The following is a 23,574-nucleotide window of genomic DNA, read 5'->3' as shown; positions in this document are numbered from 1 at the left end:
CACGCACCAGGCCTATAGTGCGCTTCGAGAGGTCAGTGTGCCCTGTCCCTGCTCCTCGCACTAGGCTTGAAGTGCGTGTCTCCAGTCCGGTGCCTCCAGTTCCGGCACCACGTACCAGGCCTACAGTGCGTTTCAGCCGGCCAGAGTCTGCCGTCTGCCCAACGGCGCCTGAACTGTCCGTCTGCCAAGCGCCGCATGAACTGCCCGTCTGTATTGAGCCTTCAAAGCCGCCCGTCTGCCATGAGCCTGCAAAGCCGCCCGTCTGCCATGAGCCTACAGAGCCTTCCGCCAGACAGGAGCCGCTAGAGCCTTCCGCCAGACAGGAGCCGCTAGAGCCTTCCGCCAGACAGGAGCAGCCAAAGCCTTCCGCCAGACAGGATCAGCCAGAGCCATCCGTCTCCGCAGCGCCATCTGAGCCATCCGTCTCCCCAGCGCCATCTGAGCCATCCGTCTCCCCAGCGCCATCTGAGCCATCCGTCTCCCCAGCGCCATCTGAGCCATCCGTCTCCCCAGCGCCATCTGAGCCATCCGTCTCCCCAGCGCCATCTGAGCCATCCGTCTGTCCCGAGCCATTAGAGCCGCCCGTCTGTCCCGAGCCGTCAGAGCCGATAGTCAGTCAGGAGCCGCTAGAGCCATTCGTCAGACAGGATCTGCCAGAGCCGCCAACCAGACAGGATCTGCCAGAGCCGCCAACCAGACAGGATCTGCCAGAGCCGCCAACCAGACAGGATCTGCCAGAGCCGCCAACCAGACAGGATCTGCCAGAGCCGCCAACCAGACAGGATCTGCCAGAGCCGCCAACCAGACAGGATCTGCCAGAGCCGCCAGCCAGACAGGATATGCCAGAGCCGTCAGTGAGCCATGAGCGTCCAGAGCTGTTAGTGAACCATGAGCAGCCAGAGCCGTCAGCGAGCCATGGGCAGCCAGAGCCGTCAGCGAGCCATGGGCAGCCAGAGCCGTCAGCGAGCCATGAGCGTCTAGAGCCGTCAGCCTGCCATGAGCTTCCAGAGCCGTCAGCCTGCCATGAGCGTCCAGAGCCGTCAGCCTGCCATGAGCGTACAGAGCCGTCAGCCTGCCATGAGCGTCCAGAGCCGTCAGCCAGCCATGAGCGTCCAGAGCCGTCAGCCAGCCATGAGCGTCCAGAGCCGTCAGCCAGTCATGAGCTGCCGCTCAGCCCAGAGCGGCCATTAATCCAGAACTGCCCCTCAGTCCAGAGCTGTCTCTCTGTCCGGAGCTGCCTTTTAGTCCGGAGTTGCCCCTCTATCCTGAGCTACCTCTCTATCCTGACCTACCTCTCTGTCCTGTGCTATATCTCTGTCCTGAACTACCTTATCCCGGTGCTGCCCCTTGTCTCGATGTTACCCAGGAAATTCAGTGGGTGGAATAGGAGGATGGTCAGTCGTAGGGGGAAACGGAAGCTGGGATTGACTATGGTGGGGTGGGGACCTTGCCCAGAGCCTGAGCCACCACCGTGGTCAGATGCCCACCCAGACCCTCCCCTAAACTTTGTGCTGGTGCGCCCGGAGTTCTCACATTAAGGGGGGGGGGTTATGTCACGTTCCTGACCTGTTTTCTGTTAGTTTTGTATGTGTTAGTTGGTCAGGACGTGAGTTTGGGTGGGCAGTCTATGTTTTCTGTTTCTATGTTGGTTTAAAGGGTGACCTAATATGGCTCTCAATTAGAGGCAGGTGTTTTTCATTTCCTCTGATTGAGAGTCATATTAAGGTAGGTGTTTTCACACTGTTTGTTTGTGGGTGGTTGTCTCCTGTGTCTGTGTTTGTTTGCACCATACAGGACTGTTTCGTTCGTTCGTCATTTTGTTTGTAGTAAGTACTTGTTCGTTCGTTCTGCGTGTTTTATGTCAGTTCGTCGTTCTAGTCTGTCTACATTCGTTTTGTTATTTTGTAATCATTTCAAGTATAGTTCGTTTTTGTTCTTGTTTAATAAAATTCATTATGGCATTTCAACGCGCTGCACCTTGGTCGAATCACTACTCCTCCTCTTCGTATGAAGAGGAGGAGGAACACCATTACAGTGACCATATGTGATAGCCCTTAAACCAATAATAGCATTGTATTTATACCCTTTTTACTCATTGTATTTATTTACATATTATTATGGACTTCTATGATTATTAGGTGACAATTGTGGGAGTAAGGTTGTAAGGTCATCAGGTTGTAACGGACTCTCAGTTCTAATCTGATGGATCCTTAGTGGTCTAGGTTTACTGAATAATGGTGATGGGGAGAAGACCAGTAGATTATTTGCATAGTGATGATGCACTGCATAGACAGCACATGCTTCAGTGGTCTGGGAGTGTTTATATCCCTGTGAGTTCAACACTTCATGACTGAGAGCTGTCCTTCATGACAACAGAACCACAACAACCATGACCTTTATCACCATCTTCATCTGGACACTTGCTTTCTACATCAAAGGTAAATAATATATAGGAGTTTTATGTTTGTATACTGAAAAGTAAACAATTTCAGCGAACTGAAAGATTGTTAAGATTTGTTTTGTTAATTCCTTGTGATGTACAATTATTAGTGTTCTCTCTGTTTCAGAATCCAGAGGACAGGTCACTGTGACTCAAACTCCTGCTATGAAAGCTGTTCTCCCAGAACAGACAGTTATTATAAACTGTAAAACCAGTGCAGATGTAGCAGATCGTTGTCGTGGTGATTACACCTGTATGGCCTGGTACCAACAGAAACCTGGAGGAGCTCCTAAACTCCTTATTTATGATGCTGAAGAACTTGAGCCTGGGACTCCATCTAGATTCAGTGGCAGTGGATCTCATAGTGACTTCACTCTGACCATCAGTGGAGTCCAGGCTGAAGATGCAGGAGATTACTACTGTCAGAGTTTCCACTATCCCAACAGTGTCAGGGTGTTCACACAGTGATACAGAGCCGTACAAAAACCTCCCTCAGTCAGACTGCACAGTGACTGTACTGCTACAGCTGGGACCTACTGCAGGTGGTGAGGGGGCAGAGGCAGTGAAATGGAACAATGGTCACTAGAGGAGGTCAACTGTGACATGTGACAATATGGTTAGAAAGTAATCATTCAGATCACATGACCATACTCATCATCACCATCATGGTTATTACTTATAGTTTTTGTCATGGCCTTTAAGTGTATATATATACAAGTTATTTGAAGTTTTGAAACACAATTCCTGTCCATATGCAAAGCAAGATCTACAGAAGTAAAACTAAATATGTTATGACCTTAACATTACTTCAAAGTTACAATAACTTCAGCCCCCTAAAACAAGTCCTCATTTGGACCTCAAACAAATGTCTGATTTAAATGGATGTGATCTTCTAACATTATATATTAACTATTTTAATGAGCAGGTTACTGGCTGTTAGATCTGTGAATGAGACATGATGCTGGACTCAAACATAAGACACATTTACACTACATACAGTATCTACATAAAGTATTATGCCCATTTTATCTGTCATTAATTGCATGGTGGCATATCTGTTACCAGCCTGATAATACTGAAGTACTAGTATAATACAATAGGGACTGATAGTACTGAAGTACTAGTATAATACAATAGTGACTGATAGTAGTGACGTACTAGTATAATACAATAGGGACTGGTAGTACTGAAGTACTAGTATAATACAATAGAGACTGATAGTACTGAAGTACTAGTATAATACAAGAGGGACTGATAGTACTGAGGTACTAGTATAATACAATAGAGACTGATAGTAGTGACGTACTAGTATAATACAATATAGACTGATAGTACTGAAGTACTAGTATAATACAATAGAGACTGATAGTACTGAAGTACTAGTATAATACAATAGAGACTGATAGTAGTGACGTACTAGTATAATACAATAGGGACAGATAGTACTGCAGTACTAGTATAATACAATAGGGACTGATAGTTCTGGGTTATGAGTATAATCCACTGTAGAATGCAGATAATTACAATTACAGACTTCACTCTGACCATCAGTGGAGTCCAGGCTGAAGATGCAGGAGATTACTACTGTCAGAGTTACCACAGTGGTCCAGTGTTCACACAGTGATACAGAGCTGTACTAAAACCTCCCTCAGTCAGACTGCACAGTGACTGTCCTGCTACAGCTGGGACCTACTGCAGGTGCTGAGGGGGAAGAGACATTGACATGGAACACTGAGTGAACTAAAATACACTGAGATAAATACACAGGTGATGCTGACAATAATGTCAACTTATCCCCTCTCATGTTAAATCATTCTTGAAGTGATAACACCCATACGTCCAGATGACATAAACAGTCCTCCCATTTTGTTATGGCCAACCTGAAACATGTTACACAATATGTTGAACGGAATCCATCTATGAACACTAATAATGTCTCACAACATTTCAGAATAAAACCTCCAGCCTCTGTGAGATTATTCTGTCAGGTTTTAATTTCAAGCGAAAAATCTACTTTATTTATTGAGATGGTATTACATGATTATAACCCCTAATCCCTAACACAGTGTTTCCCAAACCTCTCCTTAAGTATTTGAGGAAGTCCACATATTGATTTTATTCCAGAATTACTACAACTGCTTTTCCTAGTGAGGGGCTTGCTGATTAGGGGACCATTTGAATCCGCTGTGTTAGTTCAGGAACACATCAAATACTGTAAGTCTGGGGGGACTTCAAGAGAGGTTTGGGAAACACTGCCCTGAAATGACCTGTGGCGCAGTCAACACAAAACCTCTCTAACACCACGCACTGCTAGAACATTCCAGCACCTTCCCAGCCTTTAATTGAAGCTTGTTTCCCAATCAAGGCCATGATTGGCTGGGCAATCAGCCCCACCTCTTAAGAATGCTCCTGCTCACACAGATCTCTTCAATTACACTGTCTCTGTGGGACTAAGAATTTATTAGTTGTACACTGTAGCAAAACTTTTGCATTGGAAAAAGATTTGAAACAAATACAAGAGTTTCTTTTGGACAAATTCAGCTAGGTCCCTCCCCATTTTGTTCCGTTTGCTACTGTTTGCTTGTGTTAGGTTCCATTAGGTTCCCTCTGGGGAAGTGTATTCATTACAGAAACCCTTTACCATTTTAGAACCAAATGGATACTTTATTGCTCGGCTTAATGGACTTTAGAGGTCATAATGGATGTAACTCAAGTCAATTTCTAATGTGGTGTAACTGTGAATAATATTATAATTCTTAATTCTACTTTTTCTTTAAGTTGTCTGTTATTGTTGTTATTATTTTTATATTATTTTATTATTGACCATTTAACTATTCTTGATATCCCAATTTGTGCCTTGCTTGGACATTGGTATTGTAGTGGTCACGTCCTGTATTTTTGTTAGTCAAAAGAAACAAACGGAAGCAAACAGAGCAAAATTAGAGTTTCAATTGGAAAATTTCAGATAGGTCCATCCCTGTTTAGTTTAGTTTGTTTCCGTTTAAGAAACGTTTTGCAACAGAGTCGCGGGAATGAGTACACCCCTGTTTGCATAGCTTGGACACTTTGCATTGGCAGCACATGCTTCACTGCTCTAGGAGTGTTTATATCCCTGTGAGTTTAACACTTCATGTCTGAGAGCTGTTCTTCATGACAACAGAACCACAACAACCATGACTTGTTTCACCATCTTCATCTGGACACTTGCTGTCACGCCCTGGCCTTAGTTATCTTTGTTTTCTTTCTTATTTTAGTTAGGTCAGGGTGTGACATGGGGAATGTATGTGTTTTTCAATTGTCTAGGGGCTTTGTATGTTTAATGGGGCAGTGTCTTGTCTAGGTGTTTGTATGTCTATGGCTGCCTAGATTGGTTCTCAATTAGAGACAGCTGTTGTTCATTTGTCTCTGATTGAGAGCTATATTTAGGCAGCCATATTCATTGGGTATTTCGTGGGTAATTGTCTATGTCTAACGTTAGTAGCTTGTGTATGCATTTTCGTTTGTAGCTTCACGGTCGTTTGTTGTTTTTGTTAGTTTGTCTAAGTGTTTCGTTTCGTGTTACGTCTTCGTTATAATAAAAGGATGTATTCGTATCACGCTGCGCCTTGGTCCACTCTTCCACATCAAGACGATCGTGACAGAATTACCCACCATACCAGGACCAAGCAGCGTGATAAGCAGCAGCAGGAGCAGCGCATACAGGATTCTTGGACTTGGGAGGAGATACTGGATGGTAAGGGACCTTGGGCACAACCGGGAGAAGAGCTGGAGGCAGCTAAAGCCGAGAGGAGGCGATATGAAGAGGCAGCACGGAAGCGAGGCTGGAGTCAGCGAGTTAAACCCAAAAATTTCTTGGGGGGGTGTCTCCTGTACGGGTGCACCCGTACGGTGTCTCCTGTACGAGTGCATAGCCCGGTGCGGTACATACCAGCTCCTCGTATCGGCCGGGCTAGATTGGGCATTGAGCCAGGTGCCATGAAGCCGGCTCAACGCGTCTGGTCTCCAGTGCGTCTCCTCGGGCCGGCATACATGGCACCAGCCTTACGCATGGTGTCCCCGGTTCGCCAACACAGCCCAGTGCGGGTTATTCCACCTCCCCGCACTGGTCGGGCTACGGGGAGCATTCAACCAGGTAAGGTTGGGCAGGCTCAGTGCTCAAGGGAGCCAGTACGCCTGCACGGTCCGGTATATCCGGCGCCACCTCCCCGCCCCAGCCCAGTACCGCCAGTGCCTACACCACGCACCAGGCTTCCAGTGCGTCTCCAGAGCCCTGTTCCTCCTCCACGCACTCGCCCTATGGTGCGTGTCTCCAGCCCGGTACCACCAGTTCCGGCACCACGCACCAAGCCTCCTGTGCGTCTCCAGAATCCTGTGCGTCCTGTTGCTGCTCCCCGCACTAGCCTTGAGGTGCGTGTCCTTAGCCCGGTACCTCCAGTTCCGGTACCACGCACCAGGCCTACTGTGCGCCTCAGCCGGCCAGAGTCTGCCGTCTGCCCAGCGCTATCTGAGCTGCCTGCCTGCCCAGAGCCGTCTGCGCTGTCCGTCTGCCCAGTGTCGCCTGCACTGCCCGCCTGCCCAACGCCGTCTGAGCTGTCCGTCTGCCAAGCGCCGCCTGCGCTGCCTGTCTGCCCAGAGCCGCCTGAACTGCCCGTCTGTCCTGAGCCTTCAAAGCCGCCCGTCTGTCCTGAGCCTTCAAAGCCGCCCGTCTGTCCTGAGCCGCTAGAGCCGTCCGTCAGTCAGGAGCCGCTAGAGCCGTCCGTCAGTCAGGAGCCGCTAGAGCCGTCCGTCAGTCAGGAGCCGCTAGAGCCGTCCGTCAGTCAGGAGCCGCCAGAGCCGTCCGCCAGACAGGAGCAGCCAGAGCCGCCCGCCAGACAGGAGCAGCCAGAGCCGCCCGCCAGACAGGAGCAGCCAGAGCCGCCCGCCAGACAGGAGCAGCCAGAGCCGCCCGCCAGACAGGAGCAGCCAGAGCCGCCCGCCAGACAGGAGCAGCCAGAGCCGTCAGCCAGCCATGACCAGCCAGAGCCGTCAGCCAGCCATGACCAGCCAGAGCCGTCAGCCAGCCATGACCAGCCAGAGCCGTCAGCCAGCCATGACCAGCCAGAGCCGTCAGCCAGCCATGACCAGCCAGGGCCGCCCGCCAGCCAGGATCTGCCAGAGCCACCCGCCAGCCAGGATCTGCCAGAGCCGCCCGCCAGCCAGGATCTGCCAGAGCCATCAGTCAGTCCGGAGCTGCCCCTCAGTCCGGAGCTGCCCCTCAGTCCGGAGCTGCCCCTCAGTCCGGAGCTGCCCCTCAGTCCGGAGCTGCCCCTCAGTCCGGAGCTGCCCCTCAGTCCGGAGCTGCCCCTCAGTCCGGAGATGCCCTTCAGTCCGGAGCTGCCCCTCCGTCCAGTGGCGCCATCTAGGATGGTATTCAGTCCGGGACTTGCCGTTCCAGAGGCGCCACCAAAGCAGAAATTGACTATGGTGAAGTGGGGGTCACGTCCCGCACCCGAGCCGCCGCCATAAGAAGGCCCACCCGGACCCTCCCCTTCTGTGTCAGGTTTGCGGCCGGAGTCCGCACCTTTGGGGGGGGGGGTACTGTCACGCCCTGGCCTTAGTTATCTTTGTTTTCTTTCTTATTTTAGTTAGGTCAGGGTGTGACATGGGGAATGTATGTGTTTTTGTATTGTCTAGGGGTTTTGTATGTTTAATGGGGCAGTGTCTTGTATAGGTGTTTGTATGTCTATGGCTGCCTAGATTGGTTCTCAATTAGAGACAGCTGTTGTTCATTTGTCTCTGATTGAGAGCTATATTTAGGCAGCCATATTCATTGGGTATTTTGTGGGTAATTGTCTATGTCTAACGTTAGTAGCTTGTGTATGCACTTTCGTTTTGTAGCTTCACGGTCGTTTGTTGTTTTTGTTAGTTTGTCTAAGTGTTTCGTTTCGTGTTACGTCTTCGTTATAATAAAAGGATGTATTCGTATCACGCTGCGCCTTGGTCCACTCTTCCACATCAAGACGATCGTGACACTTGCTTTCTGTTTACAAGGTTACAATTTTCAGAATCTATTGTTGAAGATTAATTTAATCTATATACATGTACAGTATATCAATGTTAATATTTCTATTCAGAACTATTCATTACAACATGTAATATTTTATTTATATACATGTTTATTTTTTATTTTTCAGAAGCCAGAGGACAGTACGTTGTGACACAGACTCCTGCAGTGAAAGCTGTTGTCCCCGGACAGCCAGTCTCTCTGAACTGTAAAACCAGCAGTAATGTTTACAACAGTACATTTTTAGCCTGGTACCAACAGAATCCTGGAGGAGCTCCTAAACTCCTTATTTACTTTGCTTCAACACTTCAGTCTGGGACTCCATCTAGATTTAGAGGCAGTGGATCTGGGAGTGACTTCACTCTGACCATCAGTGGAGTCCAGGCTGAAGATGCAGGAGATTATTACTGTCAGAGTTTCCACAGTGGTCCAGTGTTCACACAGTGATACAGAGCCGTACAAAAACCTCCCTCAGTCAGACTGCACAGTGACTGTACTGCTACAGCTGGGACCTACTGCAGGTGCTGAGGGGAGGAGATGATCCAGTACAATGACACAGTGTGTAGTAGAGCTGAACAACAATATCTGTCTGTTAACTCAAAGCTGTTAGATCATATTCAGTCATTATCCCATGTGTTCCTTTCTGCATTTTTACTCATTTTTATTGAGTATCTCATGGAGAACCATGAAACCATCTATCTACAAAAAGGTTCAAATCTGGTATCTTCTTAAACAGAGGATAGCAGCAATGACTTTGTACATTTAACAGCTCACTAAAAAGCACCCTGCACACAAATCTTACCTGCACACACTAGACACTACCATGATGCTGTTAGATTAGTAACCAACACAATACCTCTAGCCCATCACTGTACCTTGTATCAGTTAGCAGGATGGCCATCCTTAACTGGGAGGTCACATATTCACAAAAAATGTTTGTCTATGAGGACATCTTAGGGCAGCTGCCAATATATTTAAGAACTTTACTCACCCTACAGAGTCATGGACATTACTGTCTGAGATCACAGAACTGTATTTTATATAATGTTCTCAACACAAGAACTGAGTTTGGTAAGAGGGCGTTTAGCCTTGCTGCCCCATCATATTGGAACACCTTGCAAAAGGACTTAAAATTACATCATCTTATTCTGATTGATGATTTAAAATCCCGGATTGGAGGAAGGCTGACCACAGATTGCACGTTTTTAAACCTGCTCTTTTAATGTTTTAACTTCCATTCATGTTTTATGTGGTGTTGTGTCTCATGTGTATACTGTATGGATGCTGCTCTCTTGACATGGGCTCAATTGAACAATATGTAAATCTCAATGGGAATTTTCATGTTAAATAAAGGATAAATAAATACAATGAAATCTTAATATAAAGAGAACATACTGGGTTTCATGTATCGTAATGATGGTGTGTCTGGTCAGAGACAGAGGAGAGGAGGGAGGAAGCTGAACTCAGTCAGTAACAGAGTAGCAGTCCTGCACAGTGGAGCCCCTCTTCTCTCAGTGGCAGTCCAATAGTCCAGTAGTCCAGCATTCAGTCCACACAGTTCACTGCACTAACACTACTTTGCCTGCAGGGGACAAAACAGGACAAATTAGTATTCCTATTTTCCATAAATATCAATATGTTCCCATACCATATTAACATAACACTATAACACCAATCAACAGACAAAGTCATATATGTTCTTTAGATACATTAATATGAGTATTTTCTTCAGTATTAATTATGGTTTTGTCTTGCTAAACAACATTGATAGTGATCATATGTTATGGCACTTAAACCAATAATAGCATTGTATTCATAATATTTTTATTTGCTTAATTTATTTACATATTAATAGGACTTCTATGATTATTAGGTGACAATTGTGGGAGTAAGATCATCAGGTTGTAATGGAATCTCAGTTGTAATCTGATGGATCCTTAGTGGTCTAAGTTTACTGAATAACGGTGATGGGGAGAAGATCAGAAGATGATTTGCATAGTGATGATGCTCTGCATTGGCAGCACATGCTTCAGTGGTCTGGGAGTGTTTATAGCCCTGTGAGTTTAACACTTCATGACTGAGAGCTGTCCTTCATGACAACAGAACCCACAACAACCATGACCTTTATCACCATCTTCACCTGCACACTTGCTTTCTGCTTCAAGTGTAAAGAAAATTCCATCTTTGTTTAATGAAACGTAATCCATTTGAGTTAGCTAAAAGTTTGTTAAATATGTGTTTTTACATAAAGTATAATACCCGTTTTATCTGTCATTAATTGCATGGTGGAATATCTGTTATGTCTCCCTCTCTGAATCCACCATAGAGGTTAAAACCAGTCGACTAACCAGATACCAGATAGACTACTCTGTAGAGTAACTCTGCACTCATCTGTCCCAGTCCAGGGTATTTCAGATAGTGGTCAACTGCTAGACTGGATGCTGTGGGAGTGAAACTGAGATTTACATGGACAGGGATGGGTGGTTCTGCTTGTCCCAGAATAGAGCAGCACTGTCACCAGATGTTCACTCTGTTCCCAGGGGGTTAGAGGTAGAGAAGACCAGGTGAAATATAATGGAGAAGTGTAGAGTACACAATGTTGAAAACTATTGCTCAAACATCTAATATAATAAAATCATATAGAGGAATTAAACATTGTAAATATACATATGTTATGGAAAGTAACTGTTCAGCAGTGTGAGTTCTGAGAGCAGATCCTAGAGGTTTATTATCAAATATCACTAATTATTATCACTGGTATTGATGCTACAGTATAACTGGATCATTCAGCTGTAGAAATGATTGCAGAGTATTTGTTGGACCAGATGCCCTTTTAATTCTGTTTGAAAACATGAGAGTAGCTATATGCTGCAATACTAAATAATGAAAGAAGCTGATTAATATAAATTATTATGAAATGTTCTGACTATTCATGTCATAGTGATCACTGGAATCATGATTAAATCAACTACACTACGTAACCAAAAGTATGTGGACATCTGCTCGTCGAACATCTCATTCCAAAATCATGGGCATTAATATGGAGTTGTTTCCCTTTTTGCTGCTATAACAGCCTCCACTCTTCTGGGAAGGCTTTCCACTAGATGTTGGAACATTGCAGTGGGGACTTGCTTCCATTCAGTCACAAGAGCATTAGTGAGGTTGGGCACAGATGTTGGGCGATTAGGACTGGCTCACAGTCGTTCTTCCAATTCATCCCAAAGCTGTTCGATAGGGTTGAGGTGAGGGCTCTGTGCAGGCCAGTCAAGTTCTTCCACACCGATCTCGACAAGCCATTTCTGTATGGACCTCCCTTTGTGCACGGGGGCATTGTTATGCTGAAACAGGAAAGGGCCTTCCCCAAACTGTCGCCACAAAGTTGGATGCACAGAATTGTCTAGAATGTCATTGCATGCTGTAGCGTTAAGATTTCCCTTCACTGGAACCAAGGGGCCTAGCCCGAACATGAGAGTAGCTATATGCTACAATGCTAAATTATGAAAGAAGCTGATTGATATAAATTAGTATGAAATGTGCTGCCTATTCATGAGATGGTGATCACTGGAATCATTACTAAATGAACTCTTCTGGTTATTTTCCTAATCAAAACAAGATGTATTTCAACTCAGAGGCAAGAAGACATGTACAACTTAATCTCAAAATAGTTTATTTAACACACAGCACTACTGATATTATTCACTATTATAATGTAACATTCAGCTCTAAAACACTAATGTTTCTAGAACTAGCACCATGTGGGGACTCTCAAGTCCTTTACAATGATGTCTCCTGTCTCTAGATGCTACACTGGCTTTTCCGGAAGGTGGCCGAATCACTGGTGTCGTCCTGGGATACCCTGCAGGTGTACACCTCTCCCTCTTCCCAGCGTGCCTTGCTCAGGGTCAGGTTGCTGCTGCGGCTGTGAAAGACGCCATTCCCCCTCCGTCACCTCTGCCCTGTCCACCTCCCAGATCACCAACACCCCCTGGGGGGAATAACTGCTCAGCAGCCAGGCCAGTGTGGCCGAGCCCCCAGAGAGCTGCTCAGAGGACGGGGGGGGACGGGGACGGGGGGGGGGGGGGGGCAGAGACACTGTGGACCTGACAGAAGGACCAGCTGGACTAGAGGAGAGAGGAGAGAGGAGGTTCAGCTACTACTACTAATGTATAATGGGAGAGGTCGTACAAAAACGTCCCTCAGTTGGACTACACAGTGACTGTACTGCTACAGCTGGGACCAACTGCAGATCCTGAGGGGAGGAGATGATCCAGTACAATGACACAGTGTGTAGTAGAGCTGAACAACAATAGAGTCAAACTAGAGCTGTGTCCAGAAGACCTTAGATCATAACGGATCACTAAATGTTTCTCCTGACCATTAACTACATGTTAACTCTGTTGAGTAACTCAAGGAAAACCGTTCACACTAAGACTGCAGTTACTGACCCTGACCACTCGGGGGAGAATTAGAGCAGATACTGTCTGGTCTAATAACACAGTAATAACAATATGCTCCATTTGTAGATGTCTACAATCAATATATCAGTCCGCATTCAGCACTTCAATCAGAAACCATGTCAGGGATGAAATAGTTATCATGTTTCTACATCACACAACATTTATTAATAAAATCTGACTGTCCAGGAAGACTATTTAAGTGAAAAAGCCAGAGGAGGTGTTGTATATGGCCAATACACCATGGCCAAAGGCTGAACTTAAGCACTACTCAACACGGAGTGTCTGTACACAGCCCTTAGCCTGGTATATTTGACATATTTCACAAACCACTGAGGTCCTTTGTTTCTGTTATAATAAATTGGTTACCAAAATAATTAGAGCAGTAAAAATAAGAGTTTTTTTCATACCCATGGTATACGGTCTCATAGACCACGGCTGTGAATCATCGTTCAGGGCTCGAACCCCCCAGTTTATAATTACATATAAGACACTTTGTTTTGAGATAACATAACATGATTATAACCCACTTAAACGATCTAAGGTTCTGTCAACTTATAACCTCTCACCTGCCACACCCGGCTAGAACCTTCCAGAACCTTCCCAGCCTATGATTGAGCCCAGATGAGGCTTGTTTACCAATCAAGGCCATGACTGGCTGGACAATCATCCTCAACCATTAAAATGCTGCTGTTCACACAGATCCCTTCAACTACAGTATCCATGTGGCACCAAAAAGTATGTTTGCATAGTAAGGACCCTTTGCATAGACAGCACATGCTTCAGTGCGCTCCGAGTTTTTATAGCCCTGTGAGTTTAACACTTCATGTCTGAGAGCTGTCCTTCATGACAGAGCCCACAACAACCATGACTTTTATCACCATCTTCATCTGGATATTTGCCCTCTGTCTCCAAGGTAAAATATTTGAAAGAAAATGACCTGGACCTTAACAATAATATATAAATTCTCATTACAGTTGATGTTAATATGATGTATTGGAGAAATGTATGAGAGATGGATTGTTAATGATACATGCCATCTCTGTTTCAGAGTCCAGAGGCCAGTACACTGTGACTCAGACTCCTGCAGTTGAAACTGTTTCAGTGGATCACTCAGTCAGTCTCAACTGTAAGACCAGCAGTGCTGTGTACAGTAACATCTATGGACAGAGGTTGGCCTGGTACCAACAGAAACCTGGAGGAGCTCCTAAACTCCTAATATACTTAGCTAAAACCCTTCAGTCTGGGACTCCATCTAGATTCAGTGGCAGTGGATCTGGGAGTGACTTCACTCTGACCATCAATGGAGTCCAGGCTGAAGATGCAGGAGATTACTACTGTCAGAGTTACCACAGTGGTAATGTGTTCACACAGTGATACAGAGCCGTACAAAAACCTCCCTCAGTCAGACTGCACAGTGACTGTACTGCTACAGCTGGGACCTACTGCAGGTGCTGGGGGGAGGAGATGATCCAGTACAATGACACAGTGTGTAGTAGAGCTGAACAACAATATCTATGTCTTATAACTCAAAGCTGTAAGATCATATTCAGTCATTATCCCATGTGTTCCTTTCTGCATTTTTACTCACTTTTATTGAGTATCTCATGGAGAACCATGAAACCATCTATCTACAAAAAGGTTCAAATCTTCCAAAACAGACTTCCTTACTTCAGATCGTTTGGATATTGTATTCTTAAGATGTAGAGGAGATGCTGAGTTTCATGTACTGTAATTATGGTCTACAAAGTCCAAGTGTGTCTGATCAGAGACACAGGAGAGGAGGGAGGGAGCTGACCTCAGGAACAGAGTCAGGAACAGAGTAGTAGTCCTGCACATTGGAGCCCCTCTTCTCTCAGTGTTATTCCAACAGTCCAGTAGTCCAGTATTTACAATATTAAATCATTTGGTGGGTGTTTACATTTGTCTTATTCCACATATGTAAAAGTGTGTATTATGCACATGTGAATTGTAAAATGTTTTTTTGTATATGGTACTCTTAGTCAGGGATCAGCCATTACTGAGGGCAACCCTAGAGCAATTAGGGTTAAGTGCCTTGTTCAAGGGCACATCAAAAGATTATTTCACCTAGTCAGCTCAGAGATTCAAACCACCAACCTTTTGGTTACCTGCCCAATGCTCTTAACCGCTAGGCTACCTGCCACCCTAATTACCATGAACACTAAGCAACAGACACGATTATACACACTGAGTATACAAAACATTAAGAACACCTGCTTTTCCATGACATAGAACTGACCAGGTGAATGCAAGTGAAAGCTATGATCCCTTATTGATGTCGCTTGTTAAATCCACTTCAATCAGTGAAGATTAAAGGGGAGGACACAGGTTAAAGATGGATTTTTTAGCCTTGAGACAAATGAGACGTTGATTTTGTGTCAAGAACTGCAACGCTGCTGAACAATCAGCCTCAACCTTTAAAATGCTGCTGCTCACACAGATCTCTCCAATGGAAAGACTGCATGAACTCAAACCAGGAAGATTTTTTGTTGGTCGCTATCGGTCCGAGACGTGGGCACAAAGCAACGAGCTACCTCACTAGCAAACACGCTCAACTCCATACAAGATAATATGAAATTGCATTATTCAAGCTGGCGTCAAGGTTTGGGAGGAGGTGGTTGAGCAACACTGGGCTGTGACTGGAGCAGAGATGCATAGAAAGGTAGTGGGGTTCGGAGTTGAGGTGGACGAAATGGAGTGTAGTGGTGGAGTGGAAAAAGGTGGAGGTATAGTAAGAGTAAAGGTTAAGAAGAAGAGGAAGCCTGAGGAGCCTTTGCACATCTCCTCAGGAGAGTAGTGTAATGGAATTTTAATACTTGTCCTTTTCTTCTAACTAATTTCTGTGTTTGTAACGGCAGTCTAGCTCTTCCTCCTCCTCAGACGAGGAGAGGCGAGAAGGATCTGAGGACCAATGTGCAGCGTGGTAATTTTCCATGATGAATTTAATAGACAAGACGAACACTGACACGAAAATACACTTGATAATTACAAAACAACAAACGACGTTAAACAGACCTGAACATGAGAACTACATAAAACGAAGAACGCACGAACAGGAAAGAACGAACGAACGAACGAACGAGATGAGACAGTACCGTGTGGTGCAACAAACACAAACACAGCAACAATCACCCACAAACAAACAGTGAGAACAGCCTACCTTAATATGGTTCTCAATCAGAGGAAACGTCAAACACCTGCCTCTAATTGAGAACCATATCAGGCAACACATTAAACCCAACATAGAAACACATAACATAGAATGCCCACCCCAAGTCACGCCCTGACCAACTAAACACATACAAAAACAACAGAAAACAGGTCAGGTTGTATTTATGTGCAGTTCTATAAACCAATTTCTGTGTTCATGCATGTGGCTGACTGAAAGAATCCTCACTATCAGTAGCTGCAATTTGGCAGTGCGCCCAGACTTTGTTTTGAAAACGAGAACGAACGATATCTCAGTTTCAAAGTCTCAGCTTAGAGAGTAGAAGCCTCGTGAGGTATTGGTCTGTCACATGTTATGAACCAGTATTGGTCGGTCACATGAATGAAACAAAACGGTAATGATTAATTAATTATGCTAAATCATGCAAATATAACGTGTCTGTGTATAGCCTTATATAAGACAAATGCTGGGAATGCCCAGGAAGAGCTCCTGATTGACACGAGTACTACGGTGCATTGAGTTGGTTGGAATCTCTCCAGTGTGCTGACAATAAACAATGATTCACTTAAGATTGACTTTGAGTGTCACTGTGTAAGAATTTCCACGACAGTAGTGATGAGGGAGGTTCGGTTCGCAGTGTTGTACTGAGAGAAGTGGAGTTCAAGGTGTTGGTGAAATTTCAGGACCAAGGTGGAGTCACGGCGGTGAGTCTGATCGCGTTGACTATGGATTTGGAGAGTAAGGTAGGAGAGGTTGTGTCTGCTAAAGTTGATGTAAGTTGGGTGGTGGTGTGTTTCAATGTTAAACAGTATGAGAAGGCGCTCAAACTCAAGCAGGTATGCTAAACGTTTGGTTGATAGTAGCCTGCCGGATCAAACTGGACGGAAGTGGGTGAAGGGAGTTAATGTAGGAGTTCCAGAAATTGTTAACATGGTAAAGCTCCTCCAAGATGATGAGATGGGAAGAAGGTGGAGGAGAACATACATATGGGGAATGTGAAGACGGGCCCGGTTAATGTTGTTCAGTGATGAAAAGACAGGTGGTAGTGCAGGAGGTGAGGAGTGTGTGAAAAATATTGTATGCAGAAGCAGTGAAGGTAGTTCACGCAGAAACAATCAAGGCACCCAAAACAGCAGGTATTCCAGGGCAAATTGGGATGCAGGTTGGGCGTGAAGTAGGGAGCAGAATGGGGGAGAACACAAGAATGGTAGTAAATATGAGAAAGGCTGTTACATTTGTGACAGAACCAATCAATTGCACAGAGAAAATACAATCAAAGACTAAGAAGATACAGATCATAGTGGAGCAGGCAGTGAGGTATCTTGAGATCACAGGACTGACATGGGAAAATGTACAGGATGACCTCAATAAGATTGAGAATTAGTCCAGACAAGAATCATGTATTGGTTACTTTTCATTATGGTGTTATTCAATCAATGCAATGCCAGAAGTTTGATGGCTAATGGGCAAGAGTTCAAACAGTTTATTGAGGAGTTACCAGCCAAGCCTGATGTGATATGAGTAGGCTTTAACCTACTCTAGATTTTACATTGCAAGGTTATGATGAAGAGAGCATAATAGATTAGAAACATGATTTAAGTAAAGGCTTATTTGTAATTCATATATACAGAATAAAAAACAGTACACCCTGCCAGCACGGCCACAAGCGAACCACTCAGGCGGATAATGACGCGTGGAAGAGAGAGAGGAACGAGATGGGGATAACAATCCAGGCTATTTGCTCTGACACCGGCATAATAATGTAATGAAACAAGCAGGGAGCAGGTTTCAAACCCTCAAAATTCGATCCACGCCCCCACAACTTGCAACAAATCATTTGTATCTATCTTTCCACATCTACCTACACACGTATCTACCTACACACGCTTAATTTTCTGAAAAATATATATATTGGTCATGGCTCCCGAGTGGCGCAGAGGTCTAAGGTACTGCATCTCGATGCAAAAGGCTTTACTGTAGTCCCTGGTTTGAATTTAGGCTGTATCACATCCGACCGTGATTGGGAGTCCCATAGGGCGGCGCACAATTGGCCCAGCGTCATCCGGGTCTGGCCGGGGTAGGCCGTCATTGTAAATAAGAATTTGTTCTTACCTGACTTGCCTAGTTAAATATAGGTTCAATTTAAAAAACAACTGCTGGCAACCGCAGCACAATCAATAGGAGGTGAACAGTGGCTGGTGCTGAAAATATAGCTGACTTGTTATGCAAGTGTTGCACACCAACAGATGGAGAAAACCTACACCAGTCGAACAATTCATTTCAACAATAATCTTCATTTTAATTTGACTTTACAAACAACAAGAGGTCTTAATTGGAGTCTATTTATTCGGAGCCTAGAACCAATATAAAATAACTTAACTGGCTGAGGTAAGCTATGAGGCTTAACAGCCTAATAGAAATAGGATGTATTTTATTAGGCCTACTTACAATTGCAACTGGTCAAAAATGTAGCATCCTACATGAAACAATAATTTACAGAAAAAAAGTCTGTACGTTCAAAATAAACAATGTAACTAAAAAGAAAGCGCACATTTGTAATTCCCAAACTCCAAAAGTAATTGGAAATGTAGATACAAATGATGTGTGACATTGTGGTTTCAATAAGAATGTAGCCCATCATGCAAATGTTTCCTATTAGCAGGACAATAGACTTTTTATAGCCCGGCTGCTGTTGTGAAAATCCCTCAACTTGCAATGTATTCGATGCTTAAGTACTCTAAAGTGTTACATTTCTAACTCAAAGCAGCATTTCTTCATCAACATCTTTATGCTTTCGTTAATCTTCTTCATCTTCTTCCTTTTTTTTCTGTAGTGATTTTGAGCAAATTTCTCAAGGGCCACAGTTGAGTCGTCTATGAAGATGGCGTTATTGAATATCTCGCCAGCTTTGATCCATGCCTGGGCCTACAGGATGCAATATTTTTGTTTGTCAGACGAATCATTGGGTCGAAACTACAGAACAGTACAAAACAAGCGAACACACAATGTTAATGTTCAGAGAATAAAAAATATATATATATATTTTTTTATATATATATTTATATATATATACAGTAGGGAGAACAAGAATTTGATACACTGCCGATTTTGCAGGTTTTCCTACTTACAAAGCATGTAGAGGTCTGTAATTTTTATCATAGGTACACTTCAACTGTGAGAGACGGAATCTAAAACAAAAATCCAGAAAATCACATTGTATGAATTTTAAGTAATTAATTTGCATTTTATTGCGTGACATTGCACATTGCATGCCTTTTTCTCGCTCATTCTAGGTTTAATGAAAACGAAATCTCCAAAATATTGTTACTTTCTAAACAAAGCAATTATTATTAATTCATTTGGAATTATATAAAAGCCCCTCAGATATTCTCAGATATTCTCATAATGTCTTTTGACATTATGGCTGAAATAGCAGACTCTCAAATGGCGGGCCAAAGTAGGTCATTTGAGTTCTCAGAGGATGATTATTCCCGGATCATAATGAAGGACTCGCTTTTTGATGAAACTGGCCCAATGACAGACTGCAATGCAGACTTAGTTATCACGTCTCTCAAGAATCTACGGATCCGTGAGACAAAACAATATTATCATGCAGTCACCTTAAGTGTTTATCTAAGGAATTAGTCTATTGACTTGGAGTTACATTGTGTTGTTTAAGTGTTCCCTTTATTTTTTTGAGCAGTGTATATAAAAGTTATTTGAAGTTTTGAAACACAATTCCTGTCCATATGCAAAGCAAGATCTACAGAAGTAAAACTAAATATGTTATGACATCAACATTACTTCAAAGTTACAATAACTTCAGCCCCCTAAAACAAGTCCTCATATGAACCTCAACCAAATGTCTGATTTAAATGGATGTGATCTTCTAACATTATATTCACTATTTTAATGAGCAGGTTACTGACTGTTGCATCTGTGAATGAGACATGATGCTGGACTCAAACATCAGACACATGTACACTACTGGTGGGAGGAGCTATTGGACGGACAGGCTCATCGTAATGGCTGAAATTGAATACATGTTGTGATTGATATCTTTCCATTGATTCCATTCCAGCCATTACAATGATGCCATGCTCCTATTGCTCCTCCCACCAGCCTCCTCTGCACTACATACGCTATCTACATGAAGTATAATACCCATTTTATCTGTATTTAACTACATGGTGCCATATCATTTGTCTCTCTCCCTGATTCCACCATAGAGGTTAAAACCAGTCACTCCCTCACATCTGGCCCAGTCCAGGGTATTTCAGGCTGTGAAACTGTTCAACTGCTAGACTGGATGCTGTGGGAGTGAAACTGAGATTTACATAGACAGGGCTGGGTGGTTCTGCTTGTCCCAGAATAGAGCAGCACTGTCACCAGATGTTCACTCTGTTCTCAGGGGGTTGGAGGTAGAGAAGACTCTATCTTGAAGATGTGATACTTGTAATATTATGTGGACAAATGTATTGCATTTAAGCAAAATACAGGAATGATCACATTGGTGAGAGCCTGACATATCGATCAAATGTTCAATAGCATTAGACTAAGTCTATAAATCAAGCATGTTAAAAACTGCTCCAAGAAAGATGAATAAGGAGTACCATCTATTACATGTGGCTAGACCTCTCCTGTTAATCTGTTAACATTGTAGTATATAGATCTCTCCTGTTAATCTGTTAACATTGTAGTATCTAGACCTCTCCTGTTAATCTGTTAACATTGTAGTATCTAGACCTCTCCTGTTAATCTGTTAACATGGTAGTATCTAGACTTCTCCTGTTAATCTGTTAACATTGTAGTATCTAGACCTCTCCTGTTAATCTGTTAACATTGTAGTATCTAGACCTCTCCTGTTAATCTGTTAACATTGTAGTATCTAGACCTCTCCTGTTAATCTGTTAACATTGTAGTATCTAGACCTCTCCTGTGAAAATAGTAGTATATTGTGTTAGTATGAACTACTGGTTGATGACGATTTGGTTAGAACATAAATAACTAATCGATGAGGTTTAGATCTGATAGTTTCATAGAAACTGTGAATAAGGCTTTATGAATATATTGCTGTATCATTCAACAACATTTAAGATTAAAGTCTATTTGGGTTTATTGAAAGAGACAATGAAAATATTTGTTCCAAAAGGAAAACTTTATTTTCATCGATTCATCAAAGCATCAAAGCAAACAATACTACAGAATCTAATAGTAATAAAACAGAACACATCACATCTAACACTGATACAACCTCAGTCTACAGAGAGGATTGACTCATGAACTCAAGCAAAGCCCTCTGTTAGTCTACATGTCAGTGATCAATAAGACAGAACATCTGATCTCAGAACAGAGTCAAAGCAGAGGAACCAGCAGCCTCTCTCCACAGGGGTGTGTTACTGAGGGATCCTACCCAGAACAGTCAGCCTTCCTCAGGGTCTTGGTGACTGGACTCTGGGATTTCTGCTGGGCTTCACAGGTCACCTCTCCTGCCTTGGTCCACTCCTGGGCAGTGAGAGTCAGGGTGTTGCTCCAGCTGTACAGGCCGTCCTTCTCCAGGACCCCGGGACTGGTCTCCTGGTTCTTGTTGGTCCCGTCCACTTTCCAGCTCATGGTCCAGTCTGAAGGGAAGCCCTTGTTGGCCAGACACGTCAGTGTGGCTGTTGTTGTACTGGACAGTTCCTCACTAGAGGGGGGCAGGACGGTGAGGGTGGGGGAACTGTTACCTGGAACAAACAGAAGACATCAACTTATTAACTACATCAAGTACAGCTACAGTAAGAGATTATCTTCAGCAAAGTACACATCAATATAAAGTGGTTAAATAACTAGAGTTACTAGTCATACAATGTCAGTTATACATGTCATACAGATATTGTTTAGGATTAGATCTGGTCAGAACAGCCTGCTCATATGCATAGAAATTTCATCACATTTCATCCATGTTGGATTATGAAGTCAGTTACAACCCTAACTGAGACCCTTTATCTGCACACTAATAGTGAAGTCTACCAGTGAATACAGTGCAACATTGATGAATACTATATACAATGCTGTTAACTAGTCATTGTCCAGATATTTTAGGAGTTGTATTCTGATCAAGAATACAAATCTGATATACAAATAAACCTACAGTTTATCATTTTGATTCAATTAATATTTATTTGAAATACGGCTCAGTCAAAGCAAAATTTACCAAAACTTTTGAGATTTAGATATCTGAAATCACACACAAACAGTAATACACAATGCAACAACTATACTCAATATTATTAAATAGTTATCATGACAGAATTCTGCTCTGCAATCCATCAAATCAGACATACAAATAAACACCTACTATGTTAACATTTTGATTGAATAAAATATTAATTTGAAAGAAGGCCTCGTCAAAAGTAATAGAAAAAACTATATATTTTTGAAAGTAAAACATGTAAAATCACAATATTTTCATAGAGACAAAGTTTAAGAAAATAAAATACCCCCCACAAATTATCAGAAAGAAATATCAAAGAGCTTGTTACTTACTTCCAACATCAAGTCTGGTGCCGCTACCAAAAGTGTACCACAGTGATACAATCCCTGTTACTGCTCATACAAAAACCTCCTGACCATTGGGGAAGCTGAATTTCTTTAGACTGTGGTTCAAATATCTAACTCTAATATGGTATGAATACTTGCCAAATATTGTCTTATCGTCTTCATTTGAAATAAAGTGTTTATTGTTTATTTGTTTTAAACCTACTGTTTATTGTACATGTCCTACTAGGTGCAGTATGTTTATTCATACAACTAGTCTAAAATGTAGGCTAATCACTTTCATAGTTTAAAAATACAGGTCAAATTTGATTAGATGTAATAACATACGTGTTAATAATATTAGTATTCTAAATGGCTGTAGTTTGTATAGGCCTTGTGTATTTATTCCCAAAATCATGTAAAAAAAAAAAGTAATATTGAAATTCTCAAAGTCAAGGCAAAATGTATAGAGAAATTTAAACAAGACATCAAAAGGTGAATAAAACTGTTAATTTTGTGTTTACTTACTTCCAACATCAAGTCTGGTGCCGCTACCAAAAGTCAACCACAGTGATACAATCCCCGTTACTGCTGGTACAAAAACCTCTCTGTGTTGTGATGCTGCAGCTGTTACAGTGAAGATCACTCATACAGAATCAGAACCAACACAAATACACTTTAACATCTTCCAGGTAAACAAACACTTCATATTAGCTGTTTCTAGGTAGTACAAATACGAATTGTATCTTAAATCCAGATATGAGTATTTTTTCCTTCCTCTGTGTATCAGGTGTTCTCCTAGTCTGTAGGTACAGTCCAGCATTAGATCAGTGTTGCTAGTATTCCTCCATATTGTCCATATGAAAGACAACAGCAGCAGCAGTAGTGATAGTGATCATGTTGTATATTCCTTTATTAAACATGTTGA

At 43.2% G+C, this 23,574-nt stretch overlaps 3 gene segments (V, D, J or C); 2 read left to right on the top strand and 1 right to left on the bottom strand.

Annotated features, from left to right (window-relative positions):
• The first annotated feature begins 2,352 nt into the window (after positions 1–2,352).
• On the top strand, positions 2,353–3,179 carry LOC139565950 (Ig kappa chain V region 3547-like). The segment is given in 2 exon segments: positions 2,353–2,438; positions 2,568–3,179. Coding segments are annotated over 2 exon segments (390 nt in total).
• A 2,413-nt stretch (positions 3,180–5,592) lies between these two features.
• On the top strand, positions 5,593–14,853 carry LOC139565951 (Ig kappa chain V region K29-213-like). The segment is given in 3 exon segments: positions 5,593–5,604; positions 13,795–13,853; positions 13,989–14,853. Coding segments are annotated over 2 exon segments (375 nt in total).
• Positions 14,854–21,266: 6,413 nt separating this feature from the next.
• On the bottom strand, positions 21,267–22,915 carry LOC139565685 (Ig kappa-b4 chain C region-like). The segment is given in 3 exon segments: positions 21,267–21,853; positions 22,656–22,715; positions 22,894–22,915. Coding segments are annotated over 3 exon segments (399 nt in total).
• Between the last annotated feature and the right edge of the window lie 659 nt (positions 22,916–23,574).

This window comes from Salvelinus alpinus, chromosome 37, assembly GCF_045679555.1.
Source record: "Salvelinus alpinus chromosome 37, SLU_Salpinus.1, whole genome shotgun sequence".
Classification (NCBI taxonomy): domain Eukaryota; kingdom Metazoa; phylum Chordata; class Actinopteri; order Salmoniformes; family Salmonidae; genus Salvelinus; species Salvelinus alpinus.
Note: the sequence above shows the minus strand (reverse complement) of the source record. Positions and strands in the feature narration are given on the sequence as shown.